The sequence below is a fragment of the Scomber japonicus genome, chromosome 6 (genome assembly GCF_027409825.1).
Source record: "Scomber japonicus isolate fScoJap1 chromosome 6, fScoJap1.pri, whole genome shotgun sequence".
Classification (NCBI taxonomy): Eukaryota; Metazoa; Chordata; class Actinopteri; order Scombriformes; family Scombridae; genus Scomber; species Scomber japonicus.
This window is the reverse complement of record NC_070583.1, coordinates 34,815,388-34,837,255: the sequence shown is the minus strand read 5'-3', so window position 1 is coordinate 34,837,255 and position 21,868 is coordinate 34,815,388. Positions and strand designations below refer to the sequence as shown.

The 21,868-nt window shown below is 38.7% G+C and overlaps 1 protein-coding gene and 1 long non-coding RNA gene across 2 annotated transcripts in view; both read left to right on the top strand.

Moving 5' to 3' along the window:
• The window catches only part of LOC128361034 (uncharacterized), a 34,909-nt gene extending 27,942 nt beyond the window's left edge, over positions 1 to 6,967 (top strand). Inside the window, exon 3 of the long non-coding RNA XR_008321541.1 lies at positions 6,927 to 6,967. This is a non-coding gene — a long non-coding RNA (uncharacterized LOC128361034). The remainder of the gene's footprint in view (positions 1 to 6,926) is intronic.
• The window catches only part of LOC128359983 (NACHT, LRR and PYD domains-containing protein 14-like), a 139,702-nt gene extending 125,889 nt beyond the window's left edge, over positions 1 to 13,813 (top strand). The window contains 2 exon segments of the mRNA XM_053320297.1: positions 13,395 to 13,451; positions 13,780 to 13,813. Of these exon segments, the coding sequence (XP_053176272.1) occupies positions 13,395 to 13,451; positions 13,780 to 13,813 (91 nt within the window).
• Positions 13,814 to 21,868: the final 8,055 nt, after the last annotated feature.

Below are 21,868 nucleotides of genomic sequence, written 5' to 3'. Positions count from 1 at the left end.
ATTATATTTATTTTATTCATTTTTAATGTATATGAGCTGTACTACAGACTGTCACCATCGCCCACGTTGATGTGTTTTATTGTATTATTCAACAGGTGTGTTTGTATTTTCTGTTTATTATTTCTAATGATAATTATAGCTAGGTAAAGGGGCCTTTGCACAAGATTGATGTATTATTATTGTCATTTAATTACTGTTGTATTTTTTTTTATACAAAACTAGAAAATGGGTTCATGGCAATTTGTAAATAGTGTATATGTGTAAAAGTGTTTTGTTTTGCTGTAATAATTTTAAGAAATCTATACGATCACATTGTGAAATATTTACTCACGACAATAGTCAGTTTGTCCCGGTTGCCGTTGACGACCGCAGCTGTGGGCAAGTAGCTGTACTACAGACTGTCACCATCGGCCACGCTGATGTGTTTTTTTGTATTATTCAACAGTGCTGCGCAGATCAATAAACGCGTTGAACCCAGAGAGAAGGATTGTCGAGTGGCATCTCCAGTCTGCTAAGGTTGAACTTAAAAGAAGCAGTTACACAACCAAGAACTGAGGTTGTTTTGGGAGCAAAGTTAGGTCCTACTCAGTATTAGTGTGGTGTTCCTAATAACAAGCTTGGTGAGTGCATATTCCTTCATTCACTCATTCAGGAACTAGTTATAATTAATCATGTATTACTTCATCCCTGATTAGTAATTTACCTTGTGTTAGCACCTCTAACCTTGATATATTTCATGTGTTAGTGAATGAAATATTGATTGTGGTTGTCATGTTTTCTTGTGGACAGCAGCAGGTAGTTTGTTGGTTTGACAGCAGGTGGTGCTGCTGCATCAACAATAGGCTGAGACTCAAACGTGTGTGTGTTTTTGTCTCACAGGGAGACAGGCTGGGTTCAAACCTGTGATTGTATATAAATATTTATGTACAATCAATATTTATTATTCATATTTAGACAATTATTCAAACTTCTAAAATTGACAAAGCTCTAATAAATCTACTATTATCAACTTTGAAACAGGAAGATTTGACATTTTATATTTCCCCTTAAGGAGCTTTAAGGTTTTAAAAGTGTAGCAGCTGGATAAACTATATTTTCTTCATTTTCACTGGTCCATTTACTCAAATACTGTATTTTAATACAATCATCAGGTATTTGTACTTCACCTGAGTACACACATTTTAATACTAATCCTAACCCAAACTTTTTTATTGTTTTATTTTTTACATTTCCGATTCAGATTTAGCAAATTCAAGACTTTAAAGTAATAATCTCAAAGATTTTTAAAAATGATTATACTGCCTTATATTCAAAAGCACAATGCAGGACTTTATGATCTCTGCTGCCTGTGTGAAAATGTTCCTAACAAATTAATATCATGGTGTCATTTGTGGAAGCTAAAAATAAAGTTCGGTAGACAGTAAACTTCAGGTTTTCATGAGATTATGGGCTTATTTACATGAGCAACCATCCTGGAAGAAATCCTTCTCAGTGTGGGCTGTTAGGATATATATATCATCACCAAGTGGACAACAACGTTCAGTAAATCACAAACACTCGATGACAAAATTCCTCTTGGCACATACTGAAGGTCAGAGACTGGTGAGACAATTTTTCTTGTTCTGTCATTCTGAGCTTTCTTTTTCAAACCTCCTCCTTCTGAGCTCCTCATAGCTCTTCTCCTCCTCAGTGAAGCAGCCTCTCACTGCCTGGTTTTAGGTTTTAATCATTTATTATTGCATGTCAGTGTTTTGTTTCATAGTAACAGCCACTCTCTTGTTTCTGATTTCCAGTTCTGTAGTAAGTATAGGTCAAGGTAAGAATGCCCTCTGCTGGAGCAGCTTCAGTCTATTTTGTTTATTTTAATATTTAAAGAAAGAATTACATATATAAATGATTTGTTTAATGTTTGATTGATAGTTGAGTTTTCAGTCAAACCTGGCAAGTATTTTTCTGTTCAATGAAAAAGTTGCACTGCTGCATGTTCCTTTAAACAGTAACGCAACACTGAGCTGAAATGTAATCACACCCAACAGTGATATCAGGTAGTACTGATCAGTACCTGAGTGAACTTCTATATCACTGCAGCAGGGTGACAAGTTGAATTTCTGGAGGCTTCAGCTGGTGATACAGTAAGTTCCTTTGTACATGCAAGTACATGTTTCTAATGTTCAGGGCCTTATTCACAAAACACCAAAATGCTACAAATCTAAAATGTCCTAAATATAAGTGGAGTCTAAGACCTAACTTACTGACTGGAATTGACAAATTAAGTTAAATGAAGGAACTTGGGTCTACCACCCCCACTCTCTACATTTAGGACTCTCAGTTAATTATTAAAAGTTGTTCTCAGCAGCTTGTTGAAATGATCTAAAGGCGAAGACTCCTACTGCAAAGACAACATCCCTGTGAACCCAGTAGAGCTCTGAGATCTACTGACTCAGGTCAGATAGTTGAGCCCAGAGCTCTGAGATCTACTGACTCAGGTCAGATAGTTGAGCCCAGAGTTCAAACTAAACATGGTGAAGCAGCTTTTAGCTGTTATGCTGCACACAACTGGAACAAACTACCAGCAGAACTGAAATCAGCCCCAACTGTGAACACTTTTAAATCCAGGTTAAAAACATTTCTCTTCTCCTGAGCTTATGATTGAGCTCTTTTAAAGCACTTTACGTTTTAATTTTTCATTTGCACTCTATGTCCTTTTAATGATTTTAAAGCTAATTTATTATTTTATGCTGCAATCATTTTATTTATGTCTTTCTATTTTTCTGTACTATGTTTTTATTATGGGGGGGGGGGGGGGGGGGGGGGATGGGGGGTTAATTGTATGTTTTAAGTTTCTCAAATTACATGTTTTTCTGTTTTATGTAAAGCACATTGAATTGCCATTGTGTATGAAATGTGCTATATAAATAAAACTGCCTTGCCTTGCCTGTGAATACAGTCGCAGAGCAACATGCATGACAAGTAACAGGAATGCACACATTTACACGCACATACAAATTCCAGTCATGAAGAAGTGGGGAGGAGCAAACAAAGTGTGCTTACCTGTTTTCTCCTCAAACAGGTCATGAAAGAATTCTCTCTGTTGATTCTGCATTTTAAAGTCGGCAGAGCAGAAGGAGGAAAACATCAAGTCTGAGGCAGAGTGAGTGTTGACATTACGGTAGGCCTGCAAATATTGATTAATGTAATTATTGAACTCTGCTGATTATTTTTACATTTAATTGCCAAATTGGTTAAACTGTGTCAGAAAAGTATGAAATCACAGTTTTAACGTCCTCACATTGATGTAACGTGACTCACTGATTCTGTTAAAATAGAGAGAAGTCACAATTACTGGTAAACAGATGTTCATCTGAAGTTTGTTTGTTGGATTTAAACCAGAGTCAAATTTTACAGAAAACACACATCATCAAGTGATGATGATTATTATTACTTAGTTGAGAGGCAGGACTGTCTTTATTGTATTGTGTGTGTGTCTTCAGTGTTACTGTTTTACCTCTCAGACCTCTGAAGATGAATGATTTGGAAGAAGAGAAGGACGGAACAGAGTCTCTAATATCCAGCTGTCCTTCTATGAAGAGTAACCAGTCCAAAGGTGAACCTCCACGCTTCAGTAATGAACCTGGACCCTCAGACACAAAGTAAGAGACTGTTTCTACTGTAAACTGACCTGAAGATGATTCAGTGTTGAAATGTCGTTTTAAAAACAAACACCACTGAGTGACAACCCAAACTCTATTAAACCATCTTCATCAGTTATTGGTGAGTGATTTTCTGCAGCAGGTTTTGCAATGCTGTGCAGCTCAGTAAATACTGAGCTCTCATGTTAACGTGTTGGAGTGAACACACTGAGCTCCAAGCTCACACACCTGCACACACTTTTACTATCAAGTGTGTTTCCTCTGCAGATTTCACTGAAGTACACAGAGGAAATAAAGTGCAGAGAGTCATGAACACAGTACAGTAAGTAAATACTGCTGCACCTGAGGAGCTGTACTATGAACTTGGCCGTGAATTATTTGTGTGAACATAAAAGTTCTGAAGGGAATTTATTTAAAAAGTAGAATTTAATTGATATGCATGGACAGATTGATTTCTCCTCAGTGTCACATATGTTGTGTCATATATATTTAAACCAAAGTCAAAGTTTAACATTGTGTTGGCCAGAAAACACACATGGTTGTATTAAAGTAATGTAAATTAATGTAAATCAATAATGTAAAGTAATAAAAAAGATACAGTACTCCAGAGTCCAGATTAAAAGCAAAGGGTGATTGAGCCTTTGCAGTACTGGCTCCTCGACTCTGGAGTATTCTTCCATTGAGCATCGGGTCAGCTGACTCTGTCTCTGCCTTTAAATCTCATCTGAAATCTTACTTGTATGGAATGGCTTTTTCTCAGAGCTGATAGAAAACAATCAGCTGTTGGTTCAGCTGCTTTCCCTGATATTCCTTTCATTGAAACTTTTTTGTATGTATTTATTTTCATGCTTCATTTATTGTCACTTGCTATTGTTTTTAATGTAAATGTTTAATGTTTGGAATTTTTTTCACTTCCAGAAAGCCCTTTATGCTATCTGCTTGAGCAGTGCTCTATAAATCAAGTGATGATGATGATATTATTATTATCATTATTATTACTTAGTTGAGAGGCATGGTCTGTGACTATGTTTATTACACTGTGTGTGTGTGTGTGTGTGTGTGTGTGTGTGTGTGTGTGTGTGTGTGTGTGTGTGTGTGTGTGTGTGTGTGTGTGTGTGTCTCCATTGTTACTGGTTTACCACTCAGATTCCAGAAGATGAATGATTTGGAGGAAGAGGAGGGCGGAGCACGATCTCTAATATTCTGCTGTCTGTCTATGAAGAGTGACCGGTCTAAAGATGAACCTCTATGCTTCAGTAATGAACCTGGACCCTCAGACACAAAGTAAGAGATTATTTCTACTGTAAACTGACCTGAAGATAAATCATTTTTAAAATATTATATAAAAACAAACAGCACTGTCCTGATCCTAACCATAACCACTGACACAAAAATCAGCATTTTACCAATTGGTGACACATTTTTTTGTCCCCAACTGGACAAGCTGTCGCCAATCAGCTGGTCTTGAATATGGTTTGTGTCCCCAAAAATTGATAAAGCCAAACCAAGACACATCACTTCAAGTATGAAATCAAAGTATAAAATCACAGTGTTGACGTCTTCAAATGTTGTTTCCTTTTCCTTATCAGCTGTTGGTTCAGCTGCTTTCCCTGATATTCCTTTCACTGAACATTTTATTTTATTTGAGAGTTTTATCTTTTTATGTGTATATGTGTGTGCATGTATTTATGTATATGTTTAATTTATTTTCACTTGCTATTGTTTTATTTTATTTTATTTTTTTATTTTTTGTTACTGTTTTTGTTATTGTTACTTAGTTGAGAGGCAGGACAGGGTTTATTATACTGTGTTGGTTCACCTGGTATGCTGGTTTACCTCTCAGTCTCCAGAAGATGAATGATTTGGAGGAAGAGGAGGACAGAGCAGAGTCTCTAATATCCAGCTGTCTGTCTATGAAGAGTGACCGGTCTATAGATGAACCTCTACACTTCAGTAATGAACCTGGACCCTCAGACACAAAGTAAGAGACTGTTTCTACTGTAAACTGACCTGAAGATGATTCATTCTTTGAATATTATTTAAAAACAAACAGCACTGACGGACAGCCCACACTCTACTAAAATATCAATATCAGTTATTAGTCAGTGTATTTAAAGTGGCAGCTGGTGTGTTTAGAAAAGCTGTGCAGCTCATGTTCAAGAGAAGTAAATACTGTTGTCCCTGAGGAGCTGTAGTATGAACTTGGCCATGGATTAATCTCATCTGAAGATAAAAGTTCTATTAAAAGTAAGTAGTAGTAGTAGGGCAAAAAAAGTCATTTATTTTACAAAATTAATTTTTTGTGAATATTCATGGACAGATTGATTCCATTTGCTGGATACTTGTCCTGACCCTAACCATAACCACTGACACAAAAATCAACATTTTACCAATTGGTGACACATTTTTTGCCCCCAACTGGACAAGCTGTCGCCAATCTTGAATATGGTTTGTGTCCCCAAAAATGGATAAAGTCAAACCAACACACATCACTTCAAGTATGAAACCAAAGTATAAAATCACAGTGTTGTCTTCAAATGTTGTTTCCTTTTCCTTCCCCTAGTTTCTGCATTCTCACAGTGATATAATGTGCCAAACTGGTTCTGTCATAAAAGAGAGAAGTCACAGTTAAGAACAACACAGATGTTTATCTGAAGTCTGTTTGTTGGATTTAAACCAGAGTCAAAGTTTGGACAGATGACACACATGGTGCTAGTTGAAGTCATGTAAACTTGTTTAAAGTAATAAAAAGATACAGTTCTCCAGAGTCCAGATTAAAAGCAAAGGGTGATTGAACCTTTGCAATTCTGGCTGCTCAACTCTGGAGTATTCTTCCATTGAGCATCACGTCAGCTGACTCTGTCTCAGCCTTTAAATGTCATCTGAAATCTTACTTGTATGGAATGGCTTTTTCTCAGAGCTGATTGAAAACAATCAGCTGTTGGCTGTAGCTTTCCCTGATATTCCTTTCACTGAACATTTTATTTTATTTGAGAGTTTTATCTTTTTATGTGTATATGTGTTTGCATGTATTTATATCTATGTTTAATTTATTTTCACTTGCTATTATTTTATTTTATTTTATTTAAAAAAATGTTTTTACAATTTTTATTATTGTTACTTAGTTGAGAGGTAGGACATGGTTTATTACATTGTGTTGGTTCACCTGGTATGCTGGTTTACCTCTCAGACTCCACAAGATGAATGATTTTGAGGAAGAAGAGGATGGAGCTCTAATATCCAGCTGTCTGCCTATGGAGAGTGACCAGTCTGAAGATGTACCTCCACTCTTCAGTAATGAACCTGGACCCTCAGACACAAAGTAAGAGAGTGTTTCTACTGTAAACTGACCTGACACACACACACACACTTGTGTAAGTTGCTTTTTGGGACATTTCATAGACTTACACACATTTCCTGGAGACTTAGCCTGGCCCTAACCATAACCACTGACACAAAAATCTGCATGTTGGCGATTGGTGACACATTTTTTTGTTCCTAATTTGACAAGCTGTCCCCAATCAACTGGTCTTGAATCTGGTTTGTGTCTCCGAAAGTGGATAAAGTCAAATTAACACACAGACATCACTTCAAGTATGAAATCAAAGTATGAAATCACAGTGTTGACGTCTTCAAATGTTTTATCTTTCCTGGTATCTGCGTCCTCACAGCAATGTAATGTGACAAACTGGTTCTGTCAAACAAGAGAGGAGACACAACTAAGAACAATGAAGATGTTTATCTGAAGTCTGTTTATTGGATTTAAACCAGAGTCAAAGTTTAGAAAACACACATGGTTGTAGTTAAAGCAATATAAACTAATGTAAATTAATAATGAAAAGTAATAAAAACATACAGTAGCTTACTCCAGAGTCTAACACACTGAGAGGGGACTGGTGTTGTATAATTTCAGTATCAGCACAAATAAGACACAGATAGGTCGAGCTGTTACCCCCATCTCCAGCTTCTTCGTGTTAGCAGGTTTATGCTGACAGCAGTCCCGGCAGCAGGTGTAACATCAGTTTTGCTTGTCATTAACATTTGCAACAGGGGACGCTACTGGTTTTCAGAGTGAATTGACTTGGATTTTCCTTTTGGCATTTTTTAAAACCTATTTCAAATATTGCATTGTTTAAATCCATGTTTACGAGCTTGCAGTCTTCTTCCTTTGGATGTATTGTTGTGACTCTTTAATTACTTCTGAATCCTTACAATTATGTTATATATTATATGTTTTTATTTCAAATTGAATGCGCTGAAACCCAGAACCTGAAGAACAAATTTATATAAAACTGTACTGTCATGTCCACAGAGAGAGGAAGGGGGGGAGGAGGAGGAAGAGGAGGGCTGTTTCTGTGGAGGAGCAGCTGTCCTGCTGTACTTTGTGTCAGGAAGTCCTGAAGGATCCAGTCTCTACCAGCTGTAGACACTCGTTCTGCAGACAGTGCATCACCTCATACAGGGACCAGTCTGCTTCATCAGGAGACTCCTCCTGTCCCCAGTGTGCAGAAAGACCCAGAACCAGACCTGGACTGCAGACAGACAGTCAGACCAGCACTGTACAAAGTAAGACTGTAGATCTGTCTGCTGATGTCATCATCTCTGAAAACAGGACAGGAATCTACCTTCTCTATCCTACTGAGAATGAACATGTCATTATTATTATATTATTATTATTTTTTAATATATTTCTCATTCATTATTCATTATTCTTTTTCAACAGGAAGTGGCCTGCAGGAGGTTTTAGATGATCATCAGATCAGTCTGAGCAGCAGATGTGAACCTGTGACTGATGAAGCAGGAAATGAAATCAGCATCTACACTGAGGTCCACATCATAGAGGGACTGAGTGAAGAGGTTAATACCCAACATGAAGTGAGGCAGCTTGAACTAGCTTCCAAGATGAAGACCTTCCATGACACTCCAATCAAGTGTCACAACATCTTTAAAGTCTTACCTGACCAACAGAAACACATCAGAGTCGTTCTGATGAATGGTGTTGTTGGTGTTGGAAAAACCTTCACAGTACAGAAGTTCACTCTGGACTGGGCACAGCGCTCCAAAAACCAAGATATCAGTCTTCTGATTCTGTTTTCATTCAGGGCGCTGAACTTTATCAAAGATGAGCAGTATAGTCTGCTCATGCTGATCCATGTTTTCTATCCAACATTACAGAAGCTCACAGCAGAGAAGCTCGCTGTCTGTAAAGTTCTGTTCATCTTTGACGGCCTGGATGAAAGCAGACTTTCACTGGATTTCAACAACAGTGAGGTCGTGTCTGATGTCACACAGAAGTCATCAGTCAGCGTTCTGCTGACAAACCTCATCAAGGGGAAGCTGCTTCCATCGGCTCTCATCTGGATAACTTCCCAACCTGCAGCAGCCAGTCAGATCCCTCCTTCATGTGTGGACAGGGTAACAGAAGTACGAGGCTTCACTGACACCCAGAAGGAGGAGTACTTCAGGAAGAGATTCAGTGATGAAGAGCTGTCCAGCAGAATCATCTCACACATCAAGACATCCAGGAGCCTCCACATCATGTGTCACATCCCAGTCTTCTGCTGGATCACTGCTACAGTTCTGGACCACATGTTGACTACAAACCAGAGAGGAGAGCTGCCCAAGACTCTGACTGACATGTGCTCACACTTCCTGCTGGTTCAGACAAAGAGGAAGAAGAACAAGTATGATGAAAAAAAAGTGAAGAGTCCACAGGAGCTGACGGAGGCTGACAAGGAACTTCTTTTGAAGCTGGGGAGGCTGGCGTTTGAACAACTGGAGAAAGGAAACATCCTGTTCTACCAAGAAGACCTGGATCAGTGTGGTCTAGACGTCACAGAGGCCTCTGTGTTATCAGGATTTTGTACAGAGATCCTCAAAAGAGAGAGTGTGATCTTCCAGAAAACAGTCTACAGCTTTGTTCATCTGAGCATTCAGGAGTTTCTGGCTGCAGTCTACATGTTCCACTGTTACACCAACAGCAACACAGAGGTACTGAAGAACTTCCTGAAAGAAGACTACAAACACAGAGAATCAGGACCAAAGTCTCTGGTCAAGAAAATGTCTGCTTGTTTCAGAAAGAATGATAGCTATGACCCACCAGACAGTAGTCATGATTACCCATCTTTGGATCAGTTCCTTAAGGGAGCCATGGAGAAATCTCTCAGCAGTGAAAATGGCCACCTGGACCTGTTTGTTCGCTTCCTTCATGGCCTCTCTCTGGAGTCCAACCAGAGTCTCTTGGGAAGCCTGCTGGGTCAGACAGAGAACAGTCCAGAAACCATCCAGAGAGTCATCTACAACCTGAAGGAGATGAACAATGAGGATTTCTCTCCTGACAGAAGCATCAACATCTTCCACTGTCTGATGGAGATGAAGGACCGCTCAGTACATCAGGAGATCCAAGAGTTCCTGAAGTCAGAGAACAGATCAGAGAAGCTCTCTGAGATCCAGTGCTCAGCTCTGGCCAACATGCTGCAGATGTCAGAGGAAGTTCTGGATGAGTTGGACCTGAAGAAGTACAACACATCAGAGGAGGGACGACGGAGACTGATCCCAGCTGTGAAGAACTGCAGAAAGGCTGAGTAAGTCCAGATGTGTATAAACATCTTATTATTGTTAAAATTGTGCTCAGTAGCTGGAATAATATTTCGTTGATATGTTCTTGACATACTTCAAATGCTCTGAGTACAAATAACTCTGATTTTTCAGGTTGTGTTTGAAGCTGTTAAGTTATTGAACACAGTTATTATATTCATTTGTTGTCATTATTGGATTTTACAATAAAAAAAAAAATTTCATCAAAATAAAGAATGTCAAACTGTTTCATCATCAAATGCATGATGTAAATATAAAGTGTCTTCTTTCATGGTAACATATGTTGTAATATATGTGTCATTACAGACTTTCTGACTGTGGACTCTCAGAGTCTCACTGTGAAGTTGTGGCCTCAGCTCTGAAGTCCAACCCCCATCTGACATATCTGGAGCTGAGCTTCAACAAACTGTCTGATTCAGGAGTGAAGCTTCTCTCTGCTGGACTGGAGAGTCCAAACTGTAAACTGGAGACTCTGAGGTCAGTTCACTGACTGTAGCTTTGGTAGTTTTTTCCTATATATTTAATTGAAAACTTTAGCTGAAGTTTCAAGTGTTTGGTTTGTATATTGTCAGGATTTGCCTGAGTACAAATCTGTGGAATGTCAGTTATTTCATGAATTTAAAATCCGCAGTCTTGTTCGGTGTAAAAACAACACAAGTTAGTATCTTTGAGTTTCTTCAGTGTTTCCTGAGCTGCAGTGGAGGGAAAGTGGTGTAACTCAAAGAGGGAATTTTATACTGAATATTCTGAAACTTTGAGTCAGATAAATCAAGTGTGAGTCTATCAGACTATCAAAGCTTAGCTTTAACGAAATTATGAAGTCATTTCCTGCAGTGTAGCTGTGTTAGGAAGAGACCACTTCACAGTCAGTATGGACAGAAGGAATGATTACTGCTGCCAATAACATTTTTAAATTACACATACCTTCTAAACTACCAAATACAGGAAGAAGGAGGTCATGTTATAAATAATGTTAGCTCAATATGTCTGATTTCATATTGATCCCCTTATTATTTAGTTGTTTCATGAAGCTGTGCAGTCTTTTTACTGACTGACATATTTAAACACAAGATAATCGATGTAAATATTGTAGATATACTGAACATCCTTCCCTCCATAATCTCTCCTGACATGTTATATATCTTTGTAAATGTTGGAATCTTGACTAGAATCTGAAACAGTCACTACGTCTTTATTGAAGTAGCAGCATGTTGTCATTAACATTAATGAGAGATCTTTGTCACTGTTTGCATTTGACAGTTTTTAACCGGCATCCTGTTGGGTTCAGCTGTTTGGAGTTTCCATTTTCTAAACTTCTACATTTAAACCTTCTTCATCTCTGAATAGATTATGAAACACTGAATGATTTCAAACATGAACTTTGTTTTCTAAAGTGTCATAATTTATTCTTTATTCAGATTAAAGGACTGCAGTTTGTCAGAGAACAGCTGTGTTTCTCTGGTATCAGCTGTGAAGTGCAACCCCTCCCATCTGAGAGAGCTGGATCTGAGCAAAAACAATCTGCGGGATTCAGGAATGAAGCTACTGCATGACTTTCTGAAGAGTCCAGACTGTAAACTGGAGGCTCTGGGGTCAGTTCAATGACAGTCTGTTACTGTTGTTGATCTTAATGTTTAATATCTGAGCCAAATTTATATATGCATCGGTACAGAAGCTACTCCCAACTAACTGTTTAAATTGATCAGGAAGGAAAAACATTTCTAAGTTTACATTAAGTTAAACGTCAAATGTTTTTATGAACAATGTTTGTTTACGGACAGTTATCCTTCAGAACACACACACACACACACACACACACACACACACACACACACACACACACACTCCGGACCAACTCCGATCTCTGCTTTCAGGCTCATCTTACTTCTCAGACGTCTCTTTGAATCCAACCACTCAAGGCAGATGGCAACCTACCAGAGCCAGGCTCTGCTCAAAGTTCAAAGTTTCTTCCTATTAAAGGGGAGGAGTTTTTGTATTCTTAAATGACATAATTTATTCTTTATTCAGGTTGAATGACTGCAGTTTGTCAGAGAACAGCTGTGCTTCTCTGGTCTCAGCTCTGAAGTACAACCCCTCCCATCTGAGACAGTTGGATCTGAGTGGAAACAAGCTGCAGAATTCAGATATGAAACAACTGTGTGACTTTCTGAAGAGTCCACACTGTAGACTGGAGGATCTGAGGTCCGTTCACTGACAGTCTGTTGCTATTGTTGATCTTAATTTTTAACAAATGAATCAAAATTATTATAACTTATTATTGTTATTTTTCCAATTTTCATATCTATTTTTTACTGCACAATTTAAACTATAGTTAAAAAAGATGACAGAAACTACAGAAGATTCTCTCACCTACTGTGACAGTTTTTAACCTGCATCCATTTTTGAACAGATTATGAAACACTGAAAGATTTCTAGCCTGAAGTTTGTCTTCTAAAGTAACATCTTTATTTGTTATTCAGGTTGATCCTATGCAGCACCTTGTCAAAGATCAGTTGTGCTTCACTGGTCTCAGCTCTGAAGGACAACCCCTCCCATCTGAGAGTGCTGAATCTGAGTGGAAACAAGCTGCAGGATTCAGATGTGGAGCTGCTGTGTGATTTTCTGAAGAATCCGCAATGTAGACTGGAGGATCTGAGGTCAGTACACTGATAGTCACTTTCAGTCCACACTGTATTCAATCCACATGTCCTCCTTTAAGATTTTTCTTCAGGAATATTAATTGAGTCACGTGATCAGGGTGAAGCAAACTGTGCTATGTTATAACTATGTCACCAATGGTGCTAAACACTTTTTCAGAGGGTACACTTGTTGCTGGTATGAACAAGTAGCTCTTTGCAGTGGAAGATCCACTTGTTTTTTCCACCACTGCAACCAGTGGCGGACTGGGACAATAATTCAGGCCAAGAATTTGACTCCATTCCAGGCCACCCTTTCATGCAGACCAACAGACCTCTAATTTTGTATTCTAACCCTTTTTGTTGATATAATGGTTAAAAGAATGTGATCAATAAGTTCTCTATTTGAATACAGGGTTTTCAATTACCGGGGGCGACCCAACCCCGGATAAGCGGAAGAGGACGGTTTTCAATTAACTTTGTAAAGGAACATCATTTATTCTTTATTCAGATTGAGGAAATGCAGTTTGTCAGAGAACAGCTGTTCTTCTCTGGTCTCAGCTCTGAAGTACAACCCCTCCCATCTGAGAGTGCTGGATCTGAGAGGAAACAACCTGAAGGATTCAGACATGAAGCAACTGTCTGATCTTAAGGAGAGTTCACATTGTAGACTGGAGACTCTGAGGTCAGTGATATGTTCATGACTCTCCAACATGTTAACATGAGAGCTGAATGGAAGCAAGCTACGCTACACAGCTGTTCCACTTCTGGTCTGAACAGGACTGAAGTCCCTGCTGCTCTTTATACTGGATGTGCTGCATCACTGACTGACAGCTGATGAAGTGAGTCTCACTAAATACTGATTTATGAACTTTGTTTTTTTTGTCTTCTCTCAGATGGCAGTGGAGATCTCTGTCAGAGTGTGAGTGAACATCCAGGAGTGTTGAGAGAGGATCCGCTGGATCCTGATGATCCATCTGGACTGAAGGCTGGATCTGGATTGTACCGTATTCACCTAAGTCTCTTAACTGAGTACAAATTTAAGAGTTATCTCTGGATTATGACAAAGTCAGCACTTTACAGGTTTGTTATACATGAGCTGTTTGATGCAGAAAAGATCAAGTAAAACAGGTGTTATAAGTCAGACTGTGAGCCTGGGCTCATATTTATCAAGCATCTCAGAATCACACTGAGAGTTAACGAGGACTAAAACTAATGAATGAAGCAGAAGAGAATTCACTGTGACTTTCAGCAGGAGAAGGATTACTGCTGGGAGAGAGTGAGACGTCGCTGTTTTACCACAGTCAGAGCAGCAAAATAGAAATAATGATGACGTGTTGTAGTTTTCTCACAGTCTTAGCTGGAAACAAACAGTGGTAATTTGTTATATTGTGTGTATAGACAGGTAACCAGACAGGTAACTATGATGCCAAAATTCAATGCAAGACAATATTTTAAAGATGTAGCCTATATGTAAATTAAGATAACAGGTAATTTTACTCAGCTTGTGACAATTAGGCTTTAGCTGCTGTTATTTGAAACAGCCTGAATAAAAAATAACCCTATAAAATATTTGAACTATTTTAATGAAGCTGGGATATCATTCATTATGCAGCTGACATGATTTTGTTAAAAAAGCTTTAGCCAGCTGTAATTGAGGACCCTCGTCATGTTCATTATCTTTACAATGTACATTAACCCAGATCAAAGTTTGATTCATGACTTCCATCATTGTCGGTTCTGACAGAATCGTCACTGTTGCACAGCTGCATTTTCCCCATTATGATAAAGTGGAACATTGTGAGGATGTTCTATGTTCATTTAAATGATGTTCTGTAGAAACGCCATGTGTTCTCCTCTGCATCACACACACAAAGTAAGTCTCAGTTATGATCTAGTTTCTGTCCAAACAATCTTTTAACAAGCTCACAGTCAAGTGTTCCTAAAACATCTCTCCTGTCACAGAATCTCTGCCTGAACTCCTGCAGCTCCTAAATATTGGCACTGATAGAAATCATTCACCGAGTTTGAAAAGTTGATAAAACACATTATCTCCTAAAGGTTGGACCAGAGATGTGTCACTCTGATCATTTTTGGCCAGTTAGGCTCTGAGATGCTGGATAAATATTTATTTGTTTGTTTGTTCGGACTATGCAAAGCACTTTGTCTTATACCAAGATGTATGAAAAGTACAAATAGTATACAAATAAAGATTGCTTGATTGATTGATTGATTGACTGATTACTTTTAAAGGCTCCTCATAGCTCCAGGCTATATTTCAGAGTTGCTCTGTGTGTAAATATGGGAATAAAAGAATATATGAATGTTACTTTTATATGCAAAAATATGTCAAAATCAATGGTTTATATCTCATAATGATCCATTGGCGTTAGTCTGTAAGTAAACACTGGTAAACCAATCAGGTGGCTTCAAAAATAACCATATAACTTAAACTGTCGCTTTGGTAGGTTTAGTTTTGTGTCTTGTCTACTTCCTGTTTTATTTTGAAATGTCTGTTTTCCCCTTGTCTTGTCTAGCTTATTTCCGTCCAGTTGATTGCGTCCCCTCCCCTAATGTGATACACCTGTGTCTTGTTAACTCCCAGTGACAGTGTATATATGCGGTGAGCTCCTTCGTCGTCTTGTCAGATTTCTGTCAGTGTTGATTCCTCATGTTATTGACCAGCTTTGTTTATTAGATTCTGAGTTTTTGTTTAATATTTAGTGAACATTTTTTTTAAACTTTTCTTCCTTGTGTCCTTATCTCTGCATTCTGGTCTGTGCCTGATCATTTGTAACTTCGCAAATACATGAATTATATTTTCTCAAAACGTTGATTTAGCTAGCATTAGCTACATTTCTAGCTAAATGTTTGTTCTGTTGCAAGGAGACAAAGTTGTTCTGCGTAATACGGAAGTACTCTACTGATAATGAGATCGACGTTAACGTGACCAAACTCTTCATACTGTAGAAACATGTCATCCAGTGCAGCGATGTGGCTCATTGACATGTTTTAAAGGCTATACACGAATAGTGACGCAATGTACAAGTCGTAATGGCTTTTTTAAATAGTCAATGAGTGACCGGGTCATTTAACCCTTAAACAGGAAACGTGCACCAGTAGATTCAGACTCTTTAACTCTCTGTTGGTAGAATTGAAGCTTGTTGGTAGGTCTATACTTCACCTCTCTTTATTCAATGAAATGTGTTTTTTACACCTTAACAGAGGCATCGTATCCTAGTGGAGATACAACTCAAAATCCAAAATGTATCAAAAAAAAAAAATTGTGGAAATGTTTTGTTTTAGATGCAAATGAGATGACTGGTAATATAAAATTTAAATGTATTTATTTGGATAAAGCCTTTGAGATTCAACATACAAACATAGACTAGACAATACAAAAGATAATACAACAATATTAAGAATAAAAATAAAAATACAGAAACCAAAAAACAAACAGAAAGAAAAAAAAATATATATAAATAATATAAAATTGTGGAGGTTTTTTTTTTTTTACATCTCATTTGCCACTCCTGCCTGTTTAAGGGTTAAGGCTTATACACTGGATTAACCTGCTGCTCAAATTTGAATAACATCTGGGAAAATAAGAGTGTTTGTAAAGGTTTAGACGGATAGCTCTCATTGATATTATAAATACATTTAGTAATTTTCATTTCTCTCTCATAATAAATCCGTTTTTTTGATATTTTTGAATTAGCTTATCAATGCATTTGGCATCATTTTTAACATCAATAGCCTACGTCACGCCGATATCATATGGAAGTGAATTAAATTAGCGAGAGAGAGAGAGAGAGAGAGAGGTAGAGCAGAGCATCAGTGTTGTTTCTGCTGTGCATCAGAGAGGAGAGAGGACCATCACCCAACACACCAGCGGCTTGTTTATCAGGTAAAAACACGTTTATCTTACAGTTTATACTCTATAGACTTTATATAATGTAAATATAACATATATGTTGATGATTATCGGGCCGTCGTGTTATTTATCTGCCTCTGTGAAGATGGAGAGAGGGATGGAGAGATGGAGAGGGGCGCTGTTCAAAACAAAACCTCTGAAATAATCCATTTACCAGAGCTGACAGTCTGATTTACACCTTTTTAAAAAGCGATCATCTTTTAGTTTTTAACATCTATATATGAATAAAATCGTGACCCCTTCACGTTTCTTTCTGCGTGTGCGCTCGTGTCATTGTCTGTCAGTGGGGCGTTTTTTCCCCGACGCTGCTTTTTACTACGCACATTGGCACAAACCACAAACTGAGCTGATGGCGCTTTGAATTGTCTATTTTTTACCATTTGTTTCTATCGTAGCAGTGAAGGTGGAGCTGGCTCAGTGGTTCAAAGCGATGTCTGCTGCAGCTAGTCGTGTTTTTGTGGCGTTTTTTTTTTTTTTTTTTGGGTGGTGTGTCTCTGGTTGGGGTTTGTTGTAAAATGGAGGCTGGATGGAGGAGGAGGAGGAGGAGGATGCTGCCATGGCCTTCCTCCGCCTCTCACAACCTGCCTCTGCACATCACATGGCATCGCTACAGCCCGAAAAACATCCGAAATCAACAGATATAATCATTAATGTAATATTTAGTCGATCAGTGATGCTCACGGTTTAAACATGAGACTCAGTGTGATAGAAGCTCCTACAGATTCAATACAAGGTCATTATAAACTGATTGATAGGCTCTACGTTATCAATATAATCATGTAATATTAGAATATTAAAGGTCAATCAGTGAGTAGTGTATTAGGATTTCCATACTGTAATTTAGTTATTTTGGTCTATACTGTTCATGCACCTCTGTCTGTCCTGGAAACCCCCCCCCCTCTGTTAATCTGATGAGGTTTCCTCCATTTTTCACTCTTCAAAACGTTTTGTTGTTGGGGGGAAGTTTCCTTTATATTAATCAATGGTATAAAAGGATAGAAGGTCTTATTTGTTGAATAGATTGTATGGTAAATTTGTGGTTTGTTATATTGGACTGTATAAATTAAAATGGACATGACTTGAATGAAAGCAGCCATAACTGTTGTTCAGTTTCATTTTGCTGTGTGCACATTAAATATGTATTTGTTTATATTATGGTCTTATTTGATACTATACAGTACTGGAGCCTATTTGGGAAAAAAGCTAAAATATTAACTACATAGTCCACTATATGATATTTATTCTAGTCTGAACTTGAGCGTGTGTGTTATTGTCAATTTTGTTTTGTTTGCAGCAATTTTCTCAGTGGAAATGATGATGATGATGATGATGATGATGATGATGATGATCGAGGCATTGTGGCTGAAATAATAGAGTTCGATAGAATAGAAGAGAATAGAGTAGCTGTGTGGTCAGTGGATTTCACTATAATGAGAAATATAACACCATCTCATGTTATAATGGCGAGCTGTTCAACTGTTACTGTAGCAGAGAGGAAACCTCAGGAAAACCATTATGAGACATAAACCTGTGACATCTGAGGTCAGAACATAGAGGTTGAAGTAAAACTTAAAATAAAAAGCCTGATGTGTAATGACTCCACTGATGCTGATGATTTGATGCTTTTAACCCTCCTGTTGTCATCGAGTCAAGGAAGGATGGGAGGAAGGAAGGATGGAAGGAAGGGAGGGAGGAGGGAGGGAGGGAGGAAGGAAGGATGGAAGGGAAGAATGGAGGAAGGAAGGAAGGTAGGAAAGGAGGAAGGAGGGAGGGGGAAGGAAGGGAGGAAGGAAGGAAGAAGGAAAGGAAAGAAGGAGAGAGGGAGGGAGAAGGAAGGAAGGGAGTGAGGAAGAAGGAAGGAAAGGAGGAAGGAAGGAAGAAGGAAAGGAAAGAAGGAGGGGGGGAAGGAGGGAAGGAAGGATGGAAGGGAGGAATGGAGGAAGGAAGGAAAAAACAAAGGAAAGAAGGAGGGAGGGAGGGGGAAGGAAGGGAGGAAGAAGGAAAAGAAAGAAGGAAGGAAGGAAGCAAGGAAGGAAGGAAGGAAAGAAGGAAAGAAAGAAAGAAAGAACAGTCAAAACAGACAGGTCAATTTGACCCGGGAGGACGACACGAGGGTTAATCACTCTCAGTGTCTACAAACAGGAAGAGAGCAGAGATGCACAGCAGTGATTGTGTGTGTATATTATTATATTATGTCCATCTCTTCTCTGTGTTCACGCTTTAACGCTTCATATGTATCAGTCCGTGCTGACTCACACAGCCCTGTTGCGTAACCTTTGTCGTGGCCTCAGCTGAGTCCTGTGTTCAGTCCTGTTCGGTTGGTGATTACTGTTCAGTCTCAGCTGGGGCAGAAATCTCCCAGCTGACCCTGAACATCACATAAACCACACACACACACACACATCATTACTTCTAACACATAAATTAGATTGACCAAATGTCACAGCAGGAAGTTGTCATTAGAGTGTTCATGGGGAGGATGTTTGTGTTGTTTCTCACGTGATGACTTTATTTTGTGATTTGAGTATAATAAAATGTTTACTATATTCAGACTGAGGCTGCTGCAGGGAAACAGGAAACTCATTTTCATTCAAGGGTCATACACATACACATAGACATACAGCCCAATTTGATCTGATGTGGGGCCGGATCATTAAACAGATGGAAGGAAGGAGGGAAGAAAAAAAGGAAGGGAGGAAGGAAGGAAGGAAGGAAGGAACGAACAAAAAAGAGACAGGAAAGAAAGATGGAAGGAAGGAGGGAGGGAAGAACGATATGATGGACGAACAGAATGAAGGAAGGAAGAAAGGGAGGAAGGACAGAAGAAAGGAAATATGGAAGAACGGAGGGAAGAAAAAAGGAAAGAAGGGGAAGGAACGAAAAGGAGACAGGAAAGAAAGATGGAAGGAAGGAGGGAGGGAAGAACGATATGATGGATGGACAGAATGAAGGAAGGAAGAAAGGGATGGCAGGAAGGATAAAAGGAACGAAAAGAAGACAGGAAGAAAAGAAAGGGAGGAAGGAAATATGGAAGGAAGAACAGATGAAAGAACAGAAGGAAGGAAGGAAAGTGGGCCGGATTGGACCCCTCGGCGGGCCGGTTCTGGCCCACGGGCCGCATGTTTGACATCCCTGCCATAGATAAACTGAAGAAGGTGTGTTTAAGGTGCATTTTTAAGCCATTTAGAGTCAAATCTGATTACCTTTGTTTCAGGATCAGATTCTGATGCAACTGATAGCAACTGTTAGCAACTGTTAGCTTAGCATATAGCTCACGCTGCAGACAGACAGTAGCTGACTCAGATTGAAGCAACAACAGTGCTGCTGTTTGTGTGGATTATAATGTACAGCTCAGACTATAGAGACGTCTCATGTGCCTCTGCTGACCTACATGATGTGTGTGTGTGTGTGTGTGTGTGTGTGTGTGTGTGTGTGTACTAAGCCTCAGATATTGGCAGATGGATCAAGATGATGTGAAAGATAAACAGGTTTTTGCTGCTTTAACTGGCTCCTTCTGCTCTGTACGTGGCTTCATTCACACTGCAGCTCTGAGTCACATTGTGCAGTACACACAATTTATAGTTCAGGAAGTAGTGAGGCGGACAGTTAAGTCTCTTACAGGGTTTGTAGACACACTGTAAAGCTTCATACAGGAATTAAGTGGAATAAACTTAGCTGTTGCCATTAAAACTTCAGTTAAATATATATGTTTTTATTTCTTTCATGTTAATTTAAGCTTTCATTTTTACCTTTTATAAATATGATTTTACCTGACTCGAAGTTCTTTGACTTGAGATAATCAATTGAATGTATCCGGCCAAGACTCAACATAATATATTAAGTTTTATTATATAGTAAAGATATTAATATTGTCATGAAAACAGTGCAAATCATAATGGAGGTTATTGAATTCAGTCCCAGTTAAGTAAAGTTACTGAGAGCAATCTTTCACGTTGACTTTATGCTGACTCAGGTATAATGCATCAGCTGCAACTATAAAATCTTTCTGTCCAATGAAAAACTGATTTATACAACTGAATAAAATATGTAGATTATTTAAATTATATTAGTTTTACATTTTCACAACTCATGAGACGACAGATGATTGCTACAGCCGGGTGGACTGCTGTATGTTTCTATGTGGAATGAGCTTAACATGTTTAACAGTGCACATGGACATAAGCAGATGATGATGAAATGTACATCATGTGGCTGCGACACTGGCATGTAAAGTATGATTTGGATTTAAATGTGTGGAGCTCAGGGTGGAGGATGAGCCTGTAATGCTTCTGGTCATCATATCAGAGACCAGAGTACCCAGCACAGACCTGCACAAACCTGCAAAATGTGATTTTTATAGTTATTTTATGCCTGTTTTTTGGACAGTAGACAGCGAAGAGAACACAGAGATGCTGAAGTGCCCACATGTTGGCTTTTAAACCATTAAAAGATGCAAGCTGACATCATAAAACTCCTGTCCTAGTTACCATGAATGTGAAGCAGGAAAAAAACTGCATTGGAGTTATGAGTGTGCAGCTTTCCCTGCTTTTCTTTCTTTCTTTTTTTTTGTATGTTATGATGTTTTTTATGCTTATACAACCTCTGCAGCTCCTTTCTGACGTGAACTGGAAAGACTGACAAAGGTTTATCATATGAATTCCTCTTTTCCTCTCTCCCTTCCTCGGGCGTTTGATAATGGAGCAGAAGATGGATGGTTCAATGATGGAGGGAGTGGCTGCTGGATGGATTTCAGTGCCTCTTCGTCCATTTGTTAAGTGGAGTGTAGATTTAATCCAGTCAGGCCCATCGACAGATAATGATGGACAGGGAGTGTTAGCATTAGCCGCTGCTATTATCAGCACGCTGCAGTGGTTCAATTAGCTTTCTTCTTGTTTCTACACACACACACACACACACACACACACACACACACACACTCCTGAGCTAACAGCATTTTAAAAGTATTAAAGTGTTCTGCTTCCTCTCTCCGACAGGCCCAGCTGCACAATCCCTCATCATGACTAAAGAGGAGAACCTGGAGGTGCAGGAGA